At 43.4% G+C, this 24,983-nt stretch overlaps 2 protein-coding genes across 5 annotated transcripts in view; both read left to right on the top strand.

Annotated features, from left to right (window-relative positions):
- Window positions 1–3,394, top strand: part of si:dkey-28b4.8 (sarcoplasmic/endoplasmic reticulum calcium ATPase 2) — a 28,027-nt gene extending 24,633 nt beyond the window's left edge. For both annotated transcript variants that reach the window (XM_063219641.1, XM_063219640.1), the window contains 5 exons: window positions 455–657; window positions 1,175–1,260; window positions 1,399–1,532; window positions 1,923–2,040; window positions 3,038–3,394. In XM_063219641.1, the coding sequence (XP_063075711.1) occupies window positions 455–657; window positions 1,175–1,260; window positions 1,399–1,532; window positions 1,923–2,040; window positions 3,038–3,376 (880 nt within the window). In that variant the 3' untranslated portion in view covers window positions 3,377–3,394. The remainder of the gene's footprint in view (window positions 1–454; window positions 658–1,174; window positions 1,261–1,398; window positions 1,533–1,922; window positions 2,041–3,037) is intronic.
- Window positions 3,395–15,402: 12,008 nt separating this feature from the next.
- The window catches only part of slc43a1b (solute carrier family 43 member 1b), a 17,523-nt gene continuing 7,942 nt past the window's right edge, over window positions 15,403–24,983 (top strand). Inside the window, exons 1-6 of one of the 3 annotated variants that reach the window (XM_063219638.1) lie at window positions 15,403–15,646; window positions 16,032–16,148; window positions 17,735–17,889; window positions 18,706–18,892; window positions 19,461–19,516; window positions 19,808–19,884. In XM_063219638.1, coding sequence (XP_063075708.1) covers window positions 17,736–17,889; window positions 18,706–18,892; window positions 19,461–19,516; window positions 19,808–19,884 — 474 coding nt within the window. In that variant the 5' untranslated portion in view covers window positions 15,403–15,646; window positions 16,032–16,148; window position 17,735. Of the gene's footprint in view, window positions 15,647–16,031; window positions 16,149–16,300; window positions 16,525–17,734; window positions 17,890–18,705; window positions 18,893–19,460; window positions 19,517–19,807; window positions 19,885–24,983 lie in introns of those variants that run through there. The other 2 variants (XM_063219636.1, XM_063219639.1) reach the window with 2 other exon arrangements.

The following is a 24,983-nucleotide window of genomic DNA, read 5'->3' as shown; positions in this document are numbered from 1 at the left end:
AGTGCAGCGATAGTGTTAAAAGCACCGTCTGTTGCCATGCCGTTGAGATGAACGCTGTCAGGAACCAGATAGTGCTTATGCAGGCTGCCACTGCAGACACTTGCTGCGCAGCGTAACACCTCATCACTAATTAGGGCAAGCTATGAAGAAGTGCTAATTACAGTATATGTAGAGAAAACGCTGGCTGACATCGTTTTTTTCATTCATGTAATGCTCTTGTTTTCTCTCCTCCCTACTCTCTCTCTCTCTCTCTCTCTCTCTCACACACACACACACACACACACACACACACACACACACACACACACACACACACACACACACACACACACACTACACACACACTACACACACACACACCACACACACATTCTCCCTTTCCCCACTCTCCCTTTCTTTCTTTCTTTCTTTCTTTCTTTCTTTCTTTCTTTCTTTCTTTCTTTCTTCCCTTCAGTATTTTCCTGACTGCAGCTCTTGGGATGCCCGAGGCCCTGATCCCTGTGCAGCTCCTGTGGGTGAACCTGGTGACAGACGGCTTCCCGGCCACCGCCCTGGGCTTCAACCCCCCCGACCTGGACATCATGTTGCGCCCCCCTCGCTCCCCCAAGGAGCCCCTCATCTCCGGATGGCTCTTCTGCAGATACCTGATCATTGGCTGTGAGTTGCCTGTTTACTGGACTCTACTCTACCATACTCTACTGTACTCTATGCTGCTTTACTGTGATGTACTGTATCATCTACACACACAGCTGCTCACAGCTACTTATTTACACACAAATAGGAGTTTTTGCACGTTAAATGTCATAACTTGCCTTGAAATAACTAACGGAACTAAGTACACTTCATGTAAACGGCATGTTGACTGCAAATCATAAACATTTTATCATGTGTAAAACAAATACACACACACACACACACACACACACACACACACACACACACACACACACACACACACACACACACACACACACACACACACACACACACACACACACACACACACACACACACACACACACACACACACACACACACGTGGTGTTTACCTGTTTTGCATATACAATAGTAGTAACTCTCTGGTACACAGTAAACTGACTATATTTTGAATATAATAATCTGAGACTGCTCATGTTTTCTAAGAGCTCCATGTGTTCATGTGTTGTTGCTGTAGGTTATGTGGGTGCTGCTACTGTGGGTGCAGCCGCCTGGTGGTTCATGGCTGCAGAGGACGGCCCCAAGCTCTCCTTCTACCAGCTGGTAAGAGACAGCAACACGCACGCTTTGCCTTACAAAGGGCAAAGGGCAATAGCCAGCGTTCTTTTACGGTTAACTCTTACTCTAACTCTAACTCTAGTCTAACTCTTATGGTCGTCATCTGTGTTCTTCTCTCCACAGTCCCATTACCTGCAGTGCAGTGAGGGCAGCACTGAGTTCGCCGGGGTTCAGTGCTCTGTCTTCGAGTCACCCCACCCCATGACCATGGCTTTGTCTGTGCTCGTAACAATAGAGATGTGCAATGCACTGAACAGGTACAATGATGACTTCAGATCACTGCAGTTTTCTATTCATGATTTTGGCCATGTTATTGTTTTTAACAAAGAAAAAAACACGCACATCCGTCTCAAAAATGGACTAGCAAAAAATAAAGTCTGCAACATCAAGCTACTGTTTCTATTATTTAATGTGTGACATTTTGGACAGCACGCGGTGTACGGTAGAGTAAAAGTACTAATCCTATCAAATCAAGTCAAGTTGTTTTATTTGTAATGTATAGCACATTTAAACACAACACAGTTGACCGCAAAGTGCCCTACAGACAGAATAAATAAAAGAAGTTATAAACCAGCCACACACTGTTTGTGCATTGTTGGATGAATTGCTGCTGATGATTGGGGTTTTTTGTGTTCTTATCTCCTTAGCTTGTCAGAAAACCAGTCCCTGCTGAAGATGCCTCCATGGTCCAACCCATGGCTGGTGGGAGCTATCTGCCTCTCCATGGCTCTCCACTTTCTCATCCTCTATGTTGATCCCCTGCCTGTAAGTGTGTGTGACCGGGCGAAAACACCGGCTGTGACCATGTCAAGTGATAGAGAATCGCTAGACTATGTAGCGAGAGGGATACGAGCGCTAGAAGCGACAGAGTATGTCCGTTAAAAGCAGAATGCAAGCATTCCAACATTCCCATTGGTTGTGGTGGCTGTTGCCGAACTGCATCATAGCTAATTTGCTTAAGAGGAGTAAGGAATTTCTAGAGGTTCTTCTAGAATTTTACTGGAACACTCTACAGCTCCTATAGACGCCTGTGTTAAAAATCTCGCAAAGACATTATGACATCATAATGAGAACTCAAAATTCGGGCAAAATTCTAATCACATATTTGTGATGGTACTCCTCAAATGCCTGGAGTTCAACTACAAACTGATGCTCTAGTCGCACAAATCGCCTCTAGTAGCCTGAATCGTTTTTGTAGCACGACTCAACGCAAAGTCAATTACTTTTTTCAGAATGAATTCTGTCGTTTGACTCGCTCATGTCGCGCTTGGTTTATTTGTGCCTTGAGTGTGTGTGTGTGTGTGTGTGTGTGTGTGTGTGTGTGTGTGTGTGTGTGTGTGTGTGTGTGTGTGTGTGTGTGTGTGTGTGTGTGTGTGCGTGTATGAACTTATGCAGGACTTATACAGAAGCTGTGTATGCGACTCATATGTGGATATTTCTCTTCCATTCCCATCCTAACCTGTACTTTTTTCTCACCATTTTCCACACATACATGCACTCACACACGTACTGACAAACACGCACTCCCTCTCTGTCTCTGTCTCTGTCTCTGTCTCTGTCTCTCTCTCTCTCTCTCTCTCTCTCTCTCTCTCTCTCTTTCTCACTCTCTCTCTTTCTGTCTCTCTCTCTCTCTCACTCACTCACACACACACACACACACACACACACACACACACACACACACACACACACACACACACACACACACACACGCACGCACACACACCCCCTCATTCCTCCTCTTCTCCATGGCCTCCTCCAGGTGATTTTCCAGATCCGTCCCCTGTCCTGGCCCCAGTGGGTGGTGGTGCTGAAGATGTCCCTGCCGGTCATCCTGATGGACGAGGCCCTCAAGTTCCTGGCGCGGAACTACATCGAGCCGGGCAACGAGCTGGAGTTGACGGAGGAGGAGGAGGAGGAGGAGGCCGAGGCCGCGGCACGTCGCCGTAGTGACGGCGGGCCGGGGGCAGGGGGGCGGCTGACGGCGTCCGTGCGGCGAGCGCTGCGGGGCGTGTCCTGGCCCTTCGTGTTCATCTCGGCGCCGCTGCTGCTGTGGATATACAGCCTGGACTCGGACATCACCAACATGTTCTGGGAGTGAGAGAGAGGGAGGGGAGGGAGAGAGAGAGAGAACGAGAGAGAAAGAGAGAGAGAGAGAGAGAGAGAGAGAGAGAGAGAGAGAGAGAGAGAGAGAGAGAGAGATGTAGAGAAAGTTTACATGGGAGGTAGAGAGAGAAGCAGAGGAAGAGAGCAGGTTAATAATGGGGGTGTAGTCCTGTGGAGGGGATGGTGCAGGGTAATGACCAGGATGGGGGCAGATGGGATTATCAAGGCAGTGAAGGAGTGGGGCTGTACTGGGAGACAGGAAGGTGTTGAAAATAAACAGGTGTGTGTGCGTGCGTGCGTGTGTTTGTGTTTATGTTTGTATGTGTATGTGTGTGCATTCGTGTGTGGCAAAGACAAAGAAAGACACACTACAATGTGTTGGTTGGCTCTATGGTTTAAGTTTAAGAGGTCAGGTGGAGTGGTAGCTGACAATCAGTGAAAAGCAGGGAAAGAGAGAGTGAGTGAGATAGTTCTCTGAAACCCCTCCATCCTCATTTCCTCGTCACACATGTGATGCATACCACTGAGGCAATGTTGGGTTTTACTTATTGGCCAACCTGAAGGGAATTACTGTAAGCATTCATCATGGCATTTGCAAGAGAAATTAAATCATGGATGTTGTTAAAGCATGACAGGGGAGTGTGCGTGTGTGCGTGTACTGTACGTGCGTGTGTGTGGGGTAGGGGGTGGGGGGTGGCTGGGTGGGGTGGGGTGGGGTGGGGTTGGGTTGGGTGGGGGGCAAGTTGGTGATGAATGAGACCAGAATGTTGTAGACATCCTCGATATCTTAAAAAGGTGTGCTGAAAGCACACATCACCGTTTTTTTTTTTTTCCCGTTTCCCGCTGTCTTTTTTATGATTATTTCTGGGCTTAGTCAAATAAGGATATACGTAAAAGCCTTGCATATTATATGTGTCATCATACCCATCTGATTTTGAAATCTAAGAAATTCCAGTTACCGTACCGTACCGTACCATACCGTACACGTACGTAACATCTCCACTGGTGCCCCACCTTTCCCTTAGAAATCACTCACTTTTACCAATGATAATTTGTCATTATTTGGTCATCATGACCCATCTCTGATGCCATGTCCACGGCGTTATTCACGGCCCATAGCAAGAGGGTGGGGCATAAAGTCTTGAGACAGGTCACAACATTTTACCAAGGGATAGTTTCCCAGAATATGCCTTTAATAATAAGGTACATTTTGCTGGAGTTTTTTTTTTAATGTGGTGGAGTTGAGGAGTGTGGGTTGGATCGCCTTCTGCTTCAGAGATAGCCTTATCTGGCTCTACTGCACCCCCTGCAGGCACCGCCGTGCTTTTAAAAGTCTGATTATTGTTATTCATAGGCACACATACAGTACCACCCTCAACCACCACTTGCTCACACAGACAACTTCACCGTCACGAAAAGGAAAAACGATGCACACAGCCACGCCACAAAATACATGAACATGTTTACTTTGTATACATTCAACTTGCACAACTTTCATTTATTGTTGTCATTATGGTTATTATTATTGTTCTTTTTTTCTTAATTATTTGTACCTATTTTAATGATTTTGATGTTGTGACTTGACTGCTGTAGTTCTCCATGTGCCTCTGCACAGTAGGAGCCAATACTGTTTTATTTTGTTATTATTATTATTATTATTATTATTATTATTATTATTATTATTATTATTATTATTATTTGTTTTTGTGCATCTTTGCTTCCTCTTCTCTGTGGGTACCAGCGTGAATAGTCACTGCATTTTTCAAGAGGAACAGAGAAAGTGATTGATTGTACAGTATGACAGACAGTTGTGTCAGATGAAGGAATGGGTGGGCAGGGAGGAGAAGCGTCATCTTACTACAACCATGTGAAACGAGTGTCAGGAGGAAAAGACTGCACAACATCATGTATGTAATGTGGTCTGCGTCTGTATATTCTAGGCATTCTCTTGCCCTCAATTGACTGTGGATCATTTCTTTTCCTTCTGAAGCCAGTAAGCAAAAAAAGAGAGGCCAATTAAATTATTGTTCATCTTAAAACAGATTTTGAAATATCTTATTTCTTTCGTTATATATATGAAGGGAATTAATTTGTTGCTTTTTTGTGAGGATTATAAACCATTAAAATGACTGAAATCATGCTATTCATCTGACATGAGAAATGCTTTATGGAATGGAAAAACCAATAAACAGTTCATAATTATGTTTTGGTCATTGCTTTGTGAAACAATGTGCATGGATTGATAAATGTAAACCTTTCTGTATATCTTATGTTGACATTTTGTTGAAATATCCAATGAAGGTTAGGAACTGAAAACACATTCTTAAACTGAACTGAACTCAAAACACACTGACTTGGAACAGCACTCACACCCAGTGTCAGTGCATGACAACTCATGAGATTTTTTGTTACAGTAAAGCTGTGCTAACCGTTTGTGTATATGGCTATACATACCATGGAAGTGAGTTTGAGAATGACAATTTAAACCACCACAGGAGAAAATGCTATAGTTGTACATTTATTACAGGGCCACACGTTTCACAAGGACAACAGTGTTAAAATACATACAAGTAATAGGCTACATAAAAATACAGGTTTTGTAAACAAACGTTTGAAAATCCACAAACATTTCTCAAGTAGGTTCTGTTTAAATAATGCAAAATACATAATATGAAACAATGGATAAATGATCACATTCTCTTGTCCTCGAAACAGAGATAAGTACTCTATGTCTTATCCTATTTCATCACAGTTTGATACATTTCCTGAATATGTTTTTAACTGGAAGGTTGTCTTGGGTGGAGGCCGTGTTGACAAGGACTTCATACACTTCATAAATAGTTGGGGGGGGTGCATGGACGCTGTGCCAGCACACCCAAGAGCAGGGATGATGCATGATGAAACACTAACTAACAAAAGTATTCCACTGTCTTAGTAGCATAAATGATGGTTGTCCCTGAGGTTGTGCAGTTTACTCAGGTCGTGCTTCCACTTCAAGTACAAATCATACTGGGCCGTACACTTCCCATAAGGCTGGGATGGAATTGACACCGTGCATTTGACAGCTGCTTTCACCTAGAAACACACAACACAATAATTAATCCTGTATCTAACCCTGGTGACATCCAAATATCTACTTCTGTGATGTTTATACACGTCTCTTCTATACATTTGTCTTGTCTAACTGCATGCTTTTCATTACATAAGTGGTTTTATAACATTACTTTTACTACTATATTTTTTTCTGTTAATGTATATATACTCACCCCGATATTGACAAAGATGGATTGCATTTCATTTTCAATTACATCGGACCTGGGGTTAAATTTTTGATAGCAGTTCACATTCTCAAACAGGCATCTTAATACTTCTTCTCTCTGTTAACCAGACAAAAACGTGTTAGTTAATTCCAGAGTTGACTGGTAAGATATAACAGCGATGCAACAATAATGTCTAATGGCAGTAGAAAAGAAATGAAAAATGAAATGGCAAAGAAATGAAATAAATAACATTGAATGGAACACTTCCAATCTAATGCACCGAAACCACCAATGATGCAGGAGTATGAAGACAACAACCTTCAACAACATTAAAATACAATTTTGGATACATTTTGGATGCAAAACACTTACTCCAGTGCAGCGTTTCCAGATGGAGTTGTTGGGCTTGTCACACACCTTAGCCTGCAGAAGGGGGGGGTACAGAGAAGGAGGCAACCCCTTAGCGCAGCACTATGGTTCTCTGTAATGTCATAGCAATGTTGTTACGATGTAGCTAGGCATTTTCAGCAAGTGAATAGGGTCGCCGGCGACCCCTGCTGCAGTAAGAGGGTCTACATCATGTATTGGCTACCATATTCAGATCTTTCTGAAACCCAATTGACTAATTGACCCACTAATTCCTATTATCTACACACGTCATACTCACAATTCTGTGGATTTCGTTTTGAAGAGACTCTTGAAGTTTTTGTACGTCAGCTTCAAAGTTCTCACAAAATCCATGTATTGGGTATGCATCAGATAGGCAGAGAATCCAACCAATTGTCACTGCCAGCAAGTAAACAATCCACCTGGAAAACACTGTGGGAAAAAATAAGAGCAGACATTTAGGCCTATGTTAAAATGAATAAAAATCACCGCCTGGGGAAATAGACCTACATCAGTACATTGTTAAAGACCTACTGACAAAACAAAGCTAAACTTACTGCTGAATACTGGTGATGGTAACCTGCCACAACCAAGCTTGCAGATGCAACAGTGCAAAATTGGATGCTAGCTAAGTGGCTGTCTGACTTGAGCCTAGTTCAATTGCCTCGTCAAAAGATGTAGTGGATTCTGCACTGTCCTCCTGCTTCATTTATACACCAGAGGAGTTGCCTGAGGTGATGAGAGTAAATTCTACAGAAGCTTGAGAACCGGAACAAATGATAACATTTGGGATGATTTCTGATGAAGTGTATTATTCACCCCGGTGTTAAACATCAACCAGTAAATGATTACACAACTGTATGCCTCGCTCCTGTATGTGCCGTTCTAAGGGTGGTCACACTGGGAGAGCCACATGCAGGCAAGCCTTTGTATACAACCCAAAATACTGTATATAAGTCAGATTATGTATATTTTTTTACATTTCAAATAATATGAATTGCTATGATCAGAAATTATTATACAAAGACCATCTGATTATGTCTGATTACCTGATCTGATTACCATCTGATATTATATTATCTGATTGGAATTAAGACATGTAAAATAAGACACATGGGATGGGTTCTGGGTTCTAATGACTGCCCCCTGGGCAGAGGAACTAATGGTGCCCTCAGTGCTTTGGGTCGGTAAGTATTGCGAGGTCATCAGATGAATAAGCTGTGTCTGTGTTTTTGGGTGCAGCCCAGTGAGTGGACTCTTTCCACCGGTACATGACAATGTATAACTTCTTCTCGCTTCATCAACTCCATGAATTGGTGGCTCAATGTCCCCGTCTCTTGTAAAAGGAAAAACACATAGGTATCGTACAAGTCGGCTGCTAAGTTGTTTCATTGCTCCCTCTCTCTCTACACATCACTTAATATGCCAGTAACAAAGAGGAAGAAAATGGCCTACAGGGCATGGATACCTCACAATGACTAAGGGCTCCAGGTGTTGAAATGAGGGCACCTGTGACCTGACTGCACCCCCAATCTGTTAGCAACATTAAGGAAGAACTGAAGGATTTGATTTCATCAAAATTTTACGCGAATTCTGTCCTAGATTACGCTGTTATCTGACCTCATTTGGCCAGTCGGAAATGCTTTGATTTGGGGGCAGTGGTACAGCCGTGGTAAAGCACCCAAACACAAATGGGGACCATTCCTCTCTTCCTTTAACCCAGGGGTGGGGAACCTGTGTTTCGAGGGGATGTTTACAGCCTTTGAGACCATCTTATCTGGCCCCTGATATAATTTTAATGTTATGCAGTTTCACATGAAATATGACGTTCTGTAATCTTAGAAATTACATTTTCAATATAATTAAGTTATAATTTCTGGGGACCTAGTGAAGGTGGGGTCTGTTGTAAGGGTGGCCACCTTCAAGGCCTAAGGTGTAGGGGGAAATCCTGGTTTGTGTTCTAGTACGACCCTTGGAGGAGTGACCCTCGGATGAAAACAGTTTCCCACCCCTGCTATCAGAGATTGATTATGATTCCATGGAGCACTGGGCCAGACAACAGAAAATAAGAATCAGAAAAGATGCAGGAGTTTAGAAGTATAGAAGTTAGATACCCTTTTGTTGGTGGGGGTTTGTGAGTTTCTCCCTCTAGAAAATGTGAAAATGCCAACATGATCTCTCTGAATTCCATGGAATGGACACGCAAACTACGGTTGTTACAAGTGCAATTGTAATGCAATACGAAACTGCAAAAATCGATCAGTAACGAGTAATTTTTCTTTTTGCGTCAGAGGGATTGATTACTCTAACTGGAATGTGTGCCTCAGATCTTCAGAGTTCCCAGCCAGCGCAGTGCCAGCATGACACACCAATACACCACCCTCTGACATCTCTTACCCAGCCCCGGAAAATCAGGTCATAGCTACTCAGAGAACCCCACTTCCAACACCCACAGCCAGCAGTAGTGCTTTGGAGGTATGAGGGAACAAGTGAACAAGTGAAGATCAGGAGGCACCTAAACCACCTCTACGAGAACTAGAAGATCCAGAAAGCCCAAAGAGCCAAACACTGCAGACACCAGAACATCAGAAGAAATCCAGGTGACACAGGACACTGGACTTTCTCTCAGTTGGAGAGACCAAATAAAGTCACCTTACCTTACCAGTTGGTTGGGATGACATGCAACTGAGTCTATCGAGGAAGGGCAGACAAAATAACCTCACAATATGCACACTTTGCCCAGTTCAGACAGCACAGTCCACTTGACAGCCAATTACCCCATCCAAAAGAAGACCAGCTCTGCACTGTCATGGCTCTCCACATTGAAAGAACACACAGCTGAATGAATAACTGACATTGTGATGGACATTGATGGACTGTTACCTGGGCAAGAAGAGGCTAAGGTTCACTGACACTATAAGAAGATGATGCTGGAAATTATTTAATGATGTAAATATGTATTAATCCCAAAGGAAATGAAGGTGTCTAGCACACATACAGATTATTTCACATACATTAAACAATTAAACAACAAAACTATTAAACATTCACATATTAAATGTGTACTGTGTAGGATGGTGGCCAATAGGTATTGCAACTATGCAGCTCATTGAAACTGTTCTGCCTACTGCAAAATTACATCTTTTCATGAATATTTACTAAGGAATAAACTAATCTATACTAAACGAAACGGTGTTTAGTTCCCATTGTAGGGCATTAGTATATTTTATTTTTAAATACTAAAGGAGGCGTTGGCAGCCTTATGATGAGGTCAAGGGGGCATTTTATTTTTAAATACTATGGTGGAGCGGAGGGGCGTTGGCAGCCTTATGATGAGGTCAGGGGACATTGGGAGGCTTATGATGAGGTCATTTTGGAACACCTCCAATATCTAACAGGGGCCATTTGTTCAAAAAAGGTTGAGAACCACTAGTTTATGTGGTCCAGTCACCTGACGATCTGTGTGTCCTGTGTGTCATTCTGTGTGGTGTTAAATAGCTGGATGACCCTGGAGACAAAGGACATTCGTAGCCTGTCCATTTTGCAGGGGATGGTGCAGAATTTTTAGCTGAAGAGGCTTCTCCGTTTGGCAAAGACTGAGTGTAAAGGGTGGTTGCAGTTGTCCATTGTAGAGTCCAGCCTGCTCAGTGTCCTCTTATTAGCTTGGTCTTGGTGGTGTTCCCAATCCAGGTCACCAGCCCTGTCTCTACTCCCATCTGTAGCCGTTTGTCTCGTCACAGGAGTGGCTGGGTTGTGTTGAAGGCACTGGAGAAATCAAAGCTGGTGGGCAACTTGTGGATTCCCGGCTCTTCAATTGATACTTGACCACCCTGGATCTCTTCCTTGGACTATATGCACAGTGACTTTGGCTTTGACTTTGGCACCTTGACACTTTTGACACTTTTTCTACCTTTTCTAGTTAAAAAAAAATATTGTGTGTGTGTGTGTGTGTGTGTGTGTGTGTGTGTGTGTGAGAGTGATTCTCTAATTCGCCTACACTTTTAAGTCCGTTATTTGGCAATTCCACTAACTATTAACTGCATCCAATGATGTTTTGGACATTAGAAAACATTTATCTTTCATATAATACAGAAAGTGTAGACATAGCATTATTTCCCTCAGCAAGAATGAATATTCAATACTGGTTTTGGGCGTTTTCATGCCGTCCTGTTTTCCAAATGTCAGATTCAGTCTTCATATTAGCATGTAAAGAAACTTGTTTTGCCCAAGACGATTGCAAATGTTGATTCACAGTAATCATCACAATATGACAAAACTGTCAGAAAGACCACTGTCCTTTCCATTATACATGAAATTTGCCATTTTGTGTGTGTCCACGAAAACTGTGTTAACCGTGTCACGGTCTGAAACCTCCTCCATAAATCAGTAATGGTTTGGTCTTAGGCCATACGAATAACATCACGTGATGTCATAACCTCTTTGGCAGGATACGGGAAGACTTTTTGGTAAATTTTGAGCTCCATCCTTCCATAATTTAATCCATTCTTTTTCATGTTCTCATAGCGGGAAAATTGCTTGTCAACTGTGTTATCAACATATTCATAAGAATCTGAATTAGAAATCACATGTAGAAAAACACAGATAAAGCATACAGATACATGAATTGATTAAGGTGTTGTGGTGGAACTTCTGAGGTCCTCAGTTAGTACAACACCATAAAAATGGCTGAAATGTCAACGGTGTTACCGTCAATGGTGTTACAATTAAGTATGACAGTCAGGGTTGCCAGATGAGGCTGATGATTTCCAGCCCATCAAAATCCATAGAAACCTGCCCAATTCTATTGATTTATATGGCAGTGGGAAGGTTTTTCTGATAGATGCCATTTTTACCTGCACACGGCCATCCTAAGCAGCCCAATTGGGCGGGAACCAGCCCAATCTGGCAACACTGATGACAGTTGAGGAGGAGTATGTTTTTGCCAATTTATATCCATATTGACAGACAAATAAACAAAATAATTTGTGTTCTAGGGAGATGGGTTTGTCTGCTCTGTTTTTTTCTCCTAAAAAAGTGCCGACTTGTTCCCCTGCACTGTTGACCGTAACACAGTTGAGTAACACGGTTGACTGTTTTGAAAGTGTTTTTGCGCTATTGATCCCTTATGTGTTGGAAAAATTCTATGAACATACACTAGGGATTATCTCTGGAGAAGGAAGTCTTGTGTAAGGAGGGTGACTATATTCAAATCAGACGTTACAGGGATTTATGATGATGAAAAATGTGTCAGTCTGTATCACAGTGACTCATAAAATCCTACTTATGAAGCTCAACAATCACATTTTCTATATCAGTTGCACAGATTAATGACAACATTACTGCTAAGGGACATAAGCACTTTCAAACATATATTGTTTCAACTCTGTAGTATTTTTATATATGTTTGAAATGACATAGTATTTGTCCATAACACTGTTGACAAAATAATTAAGCAAATGTTCGCTTTTATTAGAGTATTTATCAAATGATTTAAGATTAAGCTTGGCAATTTGTTTGTTTGGAAACTTAAATATATACACTATGTAAACATCTAGGTCATTTAGTTGAAAAAAAATACTGATAATTGACATTTTGCTTTTGCCAAAAGCGTAGGGGAATCGTAGAATCACTCGTGTGTGTGTGTGTGTGTGTGTGTGTGTGTGTGTGTGTGTGTGTGTGTGTGTGACTGTGTGTGTGTGTGTGAGAGAGAGAGAGAGAGAGAGAGAGAGAGAGAGAGAGAGAGAGAGAGAGAGAGAGAGAGAGAGAGAGAGAGAGAGAGAGAGAGAGAAGGGTAGAGAGATCTGACCTGTGAATATGTGTATGCTGGATATATGTGCAATGTTGTGTGTGATGTCTTTGTGTCTTCTTTTATTTATGTATGTGTGCTACTTGACACCTTAATATCTCTCGGGATCAATAAATGATACTCTACTCTTCTCTCTACTCTACCTTTGATGTACAATATTTACATAATATAGTTAATCCTTTATGACTCTTGATTTACTTAATAGTCCTTAGTAATGACTGGTGTTTTAGATATCACTGCCTACATATTTCATGTCTTAATTAACCATCCTTAATGCATTTCTTACAACATTTATCCTTTTTAACATATGCACCCTTATTGTGGAGTGTAGCCCATATTGATAAACAGTGACCACATCATTGCTTGAAAACACAACTCTCTTCTGCCATCTGCTGATAGAACAAAATAGTAAAAATCTGAACATGCTGTTATGTCCCACAGATTATCAATGCGCACACACACACACACACACACACACACACACACACACACACACACACACACACACACACACACACACACACACACACACACACACACACACACACACACACACACACACACAAAGATGATGAATCCACCTCATTGATGTGTTTGCGACAGTGTGGAGAGGTCAAGGTAACGTTTTGATGGTCCTGCTGATGGCCTGCTCACTCATTGTTGTAAAAACTCAACTACATCATAACAACATTACAAGCCTTTTGACAGCCTTAATTAACAGATGAACAGATTAAGACTTGGTCATTACTATTTTGATGAATAAGACCTCCTACATCCGACAATACGTACTGTGTGAGAAGAAACATAAACATGCTTTTAATAGCTCAAATATGTTATTATAGACCTACAAAGACCTGTGGAAAAACTTTACAAAAGAGTTTATTATGATTAATTTAAGTTGAGACATACGACCTGAATACCTCTACAGGTGTCTGCTGTGACCTCTAAGATAGACTGGACATGTGCACCTGTCTCTGCTTGGTTTAGACATTGGTGATTTACATGTGCCTGCCCAGGGACTGATGAACGCACAGGCTAGATATGGCTGCAACCTAGGGGCCCTCACCTGCCAGGGGGCCCCTGACAGGCCATAAGTGAAAAATGCAGAATTGTGACAAGATGCAATATTGAAAAGTTCATCTGTCGTGTTGACTACCGTTGGTAGACATGCCATCCTTAATTCCTAACTCGTAATTGTGAGTCTTTGTCCTCCAGGGGGCCCACAGCAACCTTTAGCCTGGGAGCCCCAGGCCATCTTAATCCGGACCTGCATGTGCCCCTTGATTAGGTCACCGGTCAGACCAGGATTCCTGTTACAGAGCTGGTGACTGTAGTATTCAGTAATTCAGCCTATATGGGGTGCATTGTTTGCATACATATCGGCCTTGTCCAAACCAAACAAATTTTGCAGGTTTTGTTCTTTTTTTCTATGTGTGCCAGCAAGAGGACTGACTGTGTTGTGGTGCCTTGCGGACCATTAAAGGGCAGTTAGAGGGGTCTATGGGTGTGGAGTGTGGTAGTGAGAGGCTGTGGCAGAACAATAGCACCAAGGGCCCCAGGGCAACACACTTATTGCACCCCCCACCCCCTAAGGCCTGCCAAGATAGGCCCCCACCACCAATGCAAGAGTGCCCTGGGCCCTGGGGCAAATGTCCTGCTCGCACGCCCTATATAGCCGTCCCTGCTGAGAGGGGTCTGTGGCACTGGCCGCACTGGCCTCACTGCACTGACTTTTACTGCCCCCCTAGGACTGACGTATGACACCACGGCTAACAGGCCAAGGTATGACAGTATGCCAGTGATGACGACCTTTTGGGTGACACTACGTGGCTATAATTGGGTACGTAGCTTATCTCATATGACACACACTTTCTTTTCACCATTTATTATAATAACACATATTTTTAAAGTGGACTAAAGGCTTGGAAATCCCATACTCATATTGTCTGGTGTGAACCGGGCAAAGTAGACCATGCATTTTAAGCGAAATTCATGATCCTTGAGATATTCTTGTGATGCATGATTTCTGTTTTCCAGCCCCTCTGACATAGGCCAACCAAGGAATTCTAATTGATTTGGTTTGATGAATTTTAAATCAAATGAACTTCACTTCACTTTACTCCACAAAATTCTGCTCACTGCCTCACAGATACCCACACAAAGAAGAAGAAAAGTTTTTAGATCAGAAATAGGCTTACTAGCACATGCAATTCAAATGATCACACACGTAAAGTAGTGTGATGTTTCATTTTCAACCAACACTTGACTAAATCAACAGTGAACACACCAAAGACCTCACATGGCCAAACATGACTCGTGCGTAATATTTCGTTTGTTTGCTATGTTCTTATTCCGGGTTTACCTTAACTAAACGTGTAATAGCACGTTTTATTTGATGGGTGGCGTGCAAGTGTAGGATACTCTGTGTCCCGGACCGCGAGGCGTATTCTGGAGAATAGAAGTTACCCAAAATAGTGGAGGTACGAACCAAAGGTCCATTTTTAGCTGTAAGGGGGCAGGGATCGAGGGAGAGAGAGAGAGAGAGAGAGAGAGAGAGAGAGAGAGAGCAAGGGGGAGGGAGGGAAAGAGTTTATGGAGTAGGTAACATCATGAGAGAATCAGATATCACGCTGATCACTTGCCTCTCAAACTACCCCAGGCAGCTGTAATACGTTTCTTATGTGCACTTGAAAGGAGCGCGCGGTATAAGGGTAGGCTTCATCAAGCAGCGGTTGCAGAGAACATTGGAAAAACAGGAAAACTAATCTGTATCACTAGAAACGCATCTCCACCTACCGAAGACTTCACTGAAGTAAGTCGATATCTTCATAAGTGTGCATACAGTAGGCCTACGAGACTGCATTGCATGGCACTATTATACCTTATTTTCTTCCGTGAGTTAATAAAGAGTGTTCATTCATAGCATACTATATATTTTTAATAGGAGCTCAAATGTTGGCTGCATACATATTTCGGTCTAGTCTGTTGCTTTTTAATTCCCTTATCATGCGGCAGTTGACATGACAAATAATTTTGTGATGTTGAGGCCCTAAGGTCCTCTCGGGTCTTTGAAACGAAGGGAGAAAAGTCCGGAAATTATTTTATAACGATTTTGCACCGTAGACCTAGGCCTATTTAACACGTGGAGAAGAGAGCGTATTTGACAGGCGAACTTTTCATTTCAATTTCACATTTAGGCTACTCACAGACCTGCGGTTTTCAACTGACTGGAACTGAAGCTTGCGCGCCTCTGTGACAGCAGGAAACGATAGATAAAACGACAGCGTGGGAAGGGTGATAGGCTAACTGTCAAGGTAGGCGATGCATGAGGCCCCTTGCGAAAATCCCCTGAACTGAATTTTATAATAATTTGATACATTGGAAAGGCAGGCTAAAAATAAACAAAGCAGCACAACAACAACAACAACAACAACAACAACAACAACAACAACAACAGCAGCAGCAACAACAACAACAATAACAACATCATCATCCAAACAAAGCAAGGCAATAACCTAACAGCTGAAGAAAGTAGGCCTAAAGAAAAGGGGAAAAATAATTAAAATGATGGATCACAGAGGGGCCGTCATAGCAACAGATGAGCATTCTAACATACATCTTGTTGTCCTGGGTAGCATCAGAGGACAGGAGAGGAGAGCAGGCTTGAAGTGGAGGAGACAGCTCTAGCAGGTGGCTGATTGTGTTTTGTAATATTAGTAAAGATGTCATGTAGGGTTGATGGCTGAAATTGCATTACTTAAACATGTGTGTTTCCAAAAGGTTCCTATCGAATGCACGGCAGACCAAAGTATGATTTGTTTTCAGATAGTTACTCCAATCTATTTAGATGTCTAGTTTTTAGATTGGGGCTTGATTCACAGTGGGCCCCTGTGGGATGTGTGGGGTCGTGGGGCTGTGTGGGTGGGCATGTTTCCTTCACAGTTCCATGCCCAGGCTATTTCTATCATAGGCAGGGTTCCCAAGTCATAGACACGTGCCCCCGGGCAATAAAGCTTCCCTGGAATGCCTGCTTTGATTCTCATTTATATCATTATCAACGTTCCAATCCTTTGTATACATGCACGCTATTTGCCACACATTTCCTATGCACATGGAGAGGTTCACTGTTCTGTTTACATTGAAATGTCTGCCCGAGAAATGTACATATGCATGCGGGCAGCCGGGCACTCTTCCAGAGCAGCTGATCCTGATAAAACCAAGTTTACAGAGGCACGTGGCACACTTTCACATACACATTGTACATTAAAAAAATATTGCCTCACACGTGCAGCCAGTTTCTTGACGAAATGAAAAGCACACAGCATGAGTCAGGAAAAAATAGCAGCTCCACTCACAAACTCCCCTCACACCTCACAGCATGAGAGTCTAAATATGCAGCAGTGCGGCTGAATGGAACATGGAATGCCCGCAGAGAACACAGGCAGACCCTGTGTGTTACCCTTCAAAAAAAAAAGTGGCCTGGTGTTTGCTTAGCCATATTAGAGTGTGTACCCTAGGAAGGCGTCTAGGCAGGGAGTGGTGCTGCTGACATGTGTCCCACTCCAACACTGAAGACTGCCTCATCACTGGGCTGGGCTGCCACTTAAGTTTATGCTGTAGGCTCATCACAAGAAGCCGGAGAAGTTTAATATGCGTCTGTGTGTGATGATATGAAGTTGATATACCTACAGTACGTGCAAGTGTATATGCAACTGCTCTTGCCAGATTATTGGCAAAAATGTTTGGACGGAGAAGGATAGTGGAGGCAATGTGCTTTCCTCTCTGTTAGCGTAATGTCCCCTCACTTTGCCTTTCGTTTCTCTCTCTCTCTCTCTCTCTCTCTCTCTCTCTCTCTCTCTCTCTCTCTCTCTCTCTCTCTCTCTCTCTCTCTCTCTTTCAGAATGGCTCCTTCCCTGTACCAGGCCTATAAGCGGCGGTGGTGGATGGCGATTACCGCCGTCATTGAGAACCTGCTGTTCTCCGCCGTGCTGCTGGGCTGGGCCTCTCTCCTCATTATGCTCAAGCAAGAAGGCTTCTACTCACACCTGTGCTCAGGTGAGGGAACTCCCCCGCGGCAACATTCATACCTTTGCATAGCATATCGTAGTGTAGTGTAGCGTAGCGGCATGTATCTGAGGTAGGACAGATAATCCTTTACAAGTATATTCTTGCCGCTGGAATGCAGGTCATCTCGTTTTGATGTGCTTATATAAGCCATGGCTTTTAATGCCAAGCGATTATGAAAGCGACGTGAAGGTAGTTCTCCTCTTCTGTTACCTGAGGTTGACATTTGGAGAGGGAGCATTCCACTTAAAGTCAAAAAGGGTTATCGGTTATCGTTTGCGTAGAAAACAGCAGGATATGCACATCAGTGCTTTGTTGGCATTTGTGACATCCGTTTCACTACTTGGACCCCATCTTTTCCCTACCTGTTTCCTCTCTCTCCTACCCAAATTCCCCATGCCGCTATGCTACCTCTTGGCTGCCCAGTGCTACTCAAATGAAACAAGAGAGCATAAACCATTATAAATATATAATGAACCCTAAAAGGAAGCTTACTACTAGCTATGTTCAGTCAGTTACATTAACTTTGCCCAGTGCTGTGCCTCCTCTTCGCACTGTTCTTGGGCAGCCCTGGCGTAGTGGTTATGGAGCTGGGATTAAGATCAGAGGGTTGCAGGTTCAAATCCCACCTTTCCACTCCCTATCTCACTCCATGGCTGAGGTGCCCCTGAGCAAGGCACCTAACTCCACATTGCTCCAGGGACTGTAACCAATACCCTGTAAATAACAGTAAGTCGTCGCTTGGGATAAAAGCGTTAGCTTAGTGTAATGTAATGTAATATAAAATGTAATCTTCTCCTTCACCAGAGAACGACACGCACCATTTGAACCACACGCCGGAGTGGAATGGTGTGGAGTGGCCCACCTGCATAGACCAGGAGGAGGTGCTTAACCTGGGCTTCACCATTGGCTCCTTCATTATTAGTGGTGCCACGCTGCCACTTGGCATACTCATGGATAAATACGGCCCCCGTCCACTCCGCCTGCTGGGCAGGTGAGTCAGGACCAGCGTAGCCCCTTAATGCGCGTCGTACCTCCAGTGGCACGCTGTAATAGTCATTGAAATGTAACTACCATAGCACTACAATACTATGACACAACACAGGCCCTTTAGAAATGCACCACGACTTGGTCATTACCATACTGGTAACAACAAATGTATTAAGCCGCGTCTTAAGGGGTTAACCCCCCCCCCCCCCCCAAAAAAAAAACACAATGAAAATCATCATCATCATCATCATCATCATCATCATCATCATCATCATTATCCTCATCTTCAGCATCATCATTTTTTTTGTCATTACTTACACTTACTTACACAGATAGTACCACAGCGACTAGTGCTGAAAATGGGACACAATACACATACTTACAAATATTACATAATACATTACAAAATACATATAGCATCTACTGCAACAAACGGTTTATTAGTTTTAGGTTTAGGTTTAATACTTACAATCACTGTTGAATAGTAAGACCAATTGAGTTTTTATCTTAATAAGGGTATGAAAGTTTATTTGCGTTTTCTAGGTATTTATCGTTGTGTTTGTCTCTCTCAGCTCCTGTTTTGCCTTCTCCTGTGCTCTGATTGCCGTGGCTGCCTATAATCCTACTGGTGAGTGCGTGGCGTCAGACCAGATGCCTGGGAAAACAGTTATTCATAATTACCAACAATGACCTGCCCCATCTTTGATTTTGTTAAAATAGTTTCATGTTAAATCAATTGTTGTATGTTTAATTGATCTACTATGTGTCAGATTCAAGGACTGAGCAAAGTGTACAATAAAACAACAGTGAAGTTTGTGTCAAGCCTACAAGCATTTCTGTATTGTACTACATTTTAAATAACCTGTCATTTGTAAAACAGTTGCTTATATGACCGTGGATCGTCTGCTTGTTTCCCCAGCACTGTCGTTGCTGATTTTTGTTGCAATCGCCTTGAATGGATTTGGAGGAATCTCCCTTGTTTTTACTTCCCTCACGGTAAAGTAATACTAAGTGCTCGCACACACACATGCACACACACATGCACGCACGCATGCACGTATGTACTCACAAACACACGCACAAACACACGCACGCACGCACGCACGCACGCACGCACGCACGCACACACACACACACACACACACACACACACACACACACACACACACACACACACACACATGCAACATGCATACAGTGTAAACACACCAAGATTGCCTAAAATATAAGCTTGCATCAAATACTTGCCAACAGACATATATACACCAACATGCCCATGCAACAAGTAAACAAGATACGTGCTAACATATATAGAACATACAAAAGGGCAGCCTAAATAGGCATTCACATATCATCTGTTATTTGAGCTTTCAATTTAAGGGTTTCTTTATTTGGCTTGAATCATTTCCCAGAATACAAACATTACTTTGGTGTAGGCCTATTATGTAAGCCCAGGGTGTATTTCGCATTTCGTCTGAATGACATGGCTTTTTAAAGTGTAAACTCTGAGAAGTTCAACTGGGTTTGTGAGTTTCTGTTGTATGTCCGAGATAGTCATGTTTTCCATGTTCATGTTTGTGTGACGTTTCCAATCATTTAGATTATGTCAAAGTGTGTGAGTGTGTGTGTGTGTGTGTGTGTGTGTGTGTGTGTGTGTGTGTGTGTGTGTGTGTGTGTGTGTGTGTGTGTGTGTGTGTGTATGTGTGTGTGTGTGTGTGTGTTTGTGTGTGTGTGTGTGTGTGTGTTTGTGTGTGCCTGATTGTTTGCCCACGCATGTTTGTTTGGTGAGGATGTAAGTGTGTTTTGGCCGTTCCTGATGGACGGAGCACATGTTGTTCCACATCACAGTCTTAAAATTTGGCACGTATATCCCAGCCAATCGCAGCGGAGCTCTACCCACACGCCTTCCCCTCTCCCCTGCACCTCCCACCCCTAGCCAAAATACACAAGGACACATGTCCCATTCACCTCTCTCTGTCTTTTATCCGGTCTCTCTCTCCCTCCCTTCCTCATCTGGATAGGTAATCGCGTGTGATACAGGTGCCAAGTTGCGGCACGTGCAAAGCATGCTTTCAGCTTCATGAATGCGAGGAAGCTGCTTGATGGGCAGGCTGGGAACATTAGGGAAAACGCCTGTGACCGTCAAGAATAAGAGGGAGCACATGCTCACGTGTTTGACCGCACGCCATATCTGCTGTTCTCTAGCTCAACTTTTCCACAGCCTACGTATCTTCCTCCCTTCGCGTTGCCCTTCATTTCTACTCACCCTTCCATCTATCGTTCAATCGCATGTGGCTGATGCTTTGTTTATTTTTTCCACGTTGCCATGCCCCTCGACTTGGTGACTTGACAACACTGGCACCTTCCCTTTGCCAGGAGAGAGAGAAATAGGAGGGAAACAGTGAGTGCGTGCGTGCGTGCGTGCGTTTGTGCGTGGGTTGCTGAGTCTCCAATGTCCTTTAATGTTGCTCCCATAAATGAAATGTTCCTCCCATGTTCCTCCATAAATAAAATCATAACAAATTCTATGTATCTACAGGAGAAATATTCCAGTACAGAGCTATGGCATGTCTTGCCTTTTGCCCCTTCCCTATCTCCCTCAAATTTCACTCTCACCTTATTGTTGTGACTAGGAATGACTTTCTATGTGTCCTTAGAGAATGCAGATCCTCCGCGATGCATCAAGCATATTGCAAATGTTACATGACAAGCTGAGCTCTTGAACATGAATTTGTAGATTCCGGAAAGGACGAAGACAGGCCTTGTGTCCTCATAGATACGGCATTACCTCCAATGGTGTTTTTAGAGGAATAATGCAGTGACATTGCCATGTGGCGCGGCGTCTATTTTTTCATGTTCTCCGGTAATATAATCAGTTAACATTTGTACTCTAGATCATGTCTGATCTTGTGTGGTATCCGCTCGAGTCTGACATGTCTAATCTTGTCATGTAAAGATAGATAGATCGAGAGGCAGACAGACAGAGAGGAACTTACAGGACTATTGTTTGTGGTTGTTGTGTTTGTAGCATCATTTGTGTGTGTGTGTGTGCTGGTGTGTTTGTGTGTGTGTGTGTGCGTGCGTGCGTGCGTGCGCGCGTGCGTGCGTGTGTGTGCGTGCGTGCGTGTGTGTTTTGTGTGTTTTATAGACTGTAGTGGAGGACTACAGTGTTTTGTGTTTGTAAATGTGTAATAATCAGACTTGCAGATGTGTGTTGCAGTCCTGTCGGAAACTATAATTGGAATGCAGCATGCTGCGAAAAGGCATAGCGTGTAAAGAGGGGAGGCATAACTTTGTTGGAGGTCGTTGGAATGGAACAGAGGGTGACTGAGTGGTGCGGGAGGGTGGTGGTGGTGGTGGTGCTGCTGCTGCTGGTGGTGGTGGTGAAGGGGGGAGGGGTGGGGGGTCTGGGCAGTGTATGGCAGTTCATGTCCCTAAGTGAACTTGAACTGTTTGGTCATGAGGTTGGTGTATAGCTGCGAATGAAGACCGTTGAGCTGTAACTAAAACAAAGCTGTAGCCTTCCATTGAATGTAGAATGCTGTCCTCCATGTCAGACCATTCATTCTGCAGTACATCAACTTTAAAGTTCTGAATTTGCCAAAGGCACGTACGCCAATCAGCAGGGCAAGTAAGCAAGCAGCGGACTCTACTTTCTGACCACCGTATCTGGCTAAGGTCCTAGAAAGCCTCGTGCAGAGCAGGGGTTGAGGAGGTGTCAACTGGACTGTGCTGGCAGGGGGCAGGAAAGCTCATAAGGTTCAGTACCAGGAGACAGGTGGCGTGAAGGGCACTACACCTAATGACAAATGAACTGAACGAGTAAACAAAGGTGTTTTAAGGGAACATGGAATATCAGCTCCCCCCCAGAGCCATTACTAGTCTGCGCTGTGCATCACAATGTCAACATCCTTATCGTGTTGCTTGACTCTGCAGTGTTGTTTTGGTCACTTTTCCGATGTGGAAAGGTGTACTACTGGGCTATACCTATTTGCATAGCAGAGCCAATCTATGTTGACATTTCACTTACCTCCTTTGGCATGTTGACTCTTAAAAAACCAACAGTATTAAACTATATGGCTGCCCTAGTTTCCAGGGAGTTGTTCCATTTGGGATGGAAGGTCATAGTGTTTGTACTGAACGGCTATTTGCTGTTATCGTGTCTAATCACAGTGTTGTGTTTGCCGGGCATCTTGTGCTAAATTTGATTTTGCTGTGTCTTTGATAGGATATCTGTGTCCCCTCACAGAGACCTGCCACTTTGTTATTGGCAAAGATGCACACAAACCCCTACACACACACACACACACACAAACACACACACACACACACACACACACACACACACACACACACACACACACACACACACACACACACACACACACACACACACACACACACACACACACACGCACGCACGCACGCACGCACACACACACACACACGCGTGCGCGACTTCAGTGTTTACCAGCACTCGTTGCCACCTGCAAATTGTCACACACTCCCTTCCCAGTTTCCAGCATCCAGAGGAAGGTGGTAGATAAACAGTAGACTCAGTTGGATAGGAGAGTTAAGTCAAGGAACCCTTTTTAAAGCTACACTGTGTAATATTTTTAGTTGTTTACTTCCGGTGAAGGTAGAGATGGCGCCCGCGCCTTTGTCTTACTTGAGAAGTTTTGCTCGGTGCGTAATTCCAAACCAAAAATGCAGTGTGAAGAAAAAGGAGTCGTGCACAGGAGCTTGATGCTGTTCAGTGAAACTGTATTAAAAGCTGAAAATAAAGAGAAGCCAAAACAAAAAGTGGGATTCAAACATTTCGGGTCTAGCCCATCATCAGTGTTCCCAAAATAATTCCCAAATTATTTTCAGCTTTTAATACAGCTTCACAGAACAGCCTCAAGCTCCTGTGTGCGACTCCTTTTCTTCACCCTGCATATTTGTTTATTTCCAGAATCCATGCTGCCCATTCACAAATGTTACCTTTATCATGAATACTTACCATCACCATCAAATTCTAAGTATTCATTATGACTGGCAAAATTGCACTTTTCATACACGAAAAGGGGGATCTTCTCCATTGTCCGCCATTTTGAATTTCCAGAAATAGACATTTTTAGCTGCAAAACTTTTTGTTCTTTGGTCATACTAATAACTACTGATTTATTAGTTAGTCAATATTCATGAAAAGCTCACATTTGCCAATATGCCATACATTTTCATTGAGCAGCATAGTGGCAATACCTACTCTGGCCACAATATCAAACAGTAGTCATTAGGCGAACTGTGAAGGAATTCATTCAAACACTCTCAAACAAGAGTAGGTGGCTCAATAGTCACTCCCTTGGAGCTGAGACTAACTCTTGAATGATGTGAGATGGCAGAGATATTTGAAAGTTGTTTTTAGGTCTTGTCTGACTACATGTCTCCCCCTCTAACTAGCCCTTGGGCAGCCTGTGCGGTAGATGAGAGACAGCTGTGTGCGCTTGTACGTTCTTGTCTTTATTCCCAGCTCCTCTGCACACAGTGTCCATATGCCTCCGCCTGATTCACACGTGCAATGACAGATGGGAGTTATGGAATTATGGTCATAATTCAGCTGAAGCATGCAGCCGTATCCCTTGTCATAGCCTATTGCTTTGATGTGTTAAATTATGAAGTGAAAGCCGTGAAGTGAACTGGGAAACTCCAACTCCCATTGTCATTGTGACACAGCACTCCACAGCACACAAGTGTTCACTGAACACTACGAAATTGTATTTATGCCTCACCCGTGCAAGGGGGCAGGCCCTAGAGGCACCCCAAGGGAGCAGTGCGGTGGGACGGTACCATGCTCAGGGTACCTCAGTCATGGATTTGGATGGGGGAGACCACTGGTTAATTACTCCCCCCATAACCTGGCGGGTCGAGAGTCGAACTGGCAACCTTTGGGACACATGTCTGACTCCCTTACCACTTACCCATGACTGTTTATGTGATGTATTATTATACCGTACGTACCACCATTGTATTACTTTGTGCATTATTGTTACCCATAGCCAATCACCAAGGTTATTGTGTTGTGTTGCCTCTATGACTCAATTAGTGATGGAATA

The sequence above is a fragment of the Engraulis encrasicolus genome, chromosome 16 (assembly GCF_034702125.1).
Source record: "Engraulis encrasicolus isolate BLACKSEA-1 chromosome 16, IST_EnEncr_1.0, whole genome shotgun sequence".
Classification (NCBI taxonomy): Eukaryota; Metazoa; Chordata; class Actinopteri; order Clupeiformes; family Engraulidae; genus Engraulis; species Engraulis encrasicolus.
Note: the sequence above shows the minus strand (reverse complement) of the source record. Positions and strands in the feature narration are given on the sequence as shown.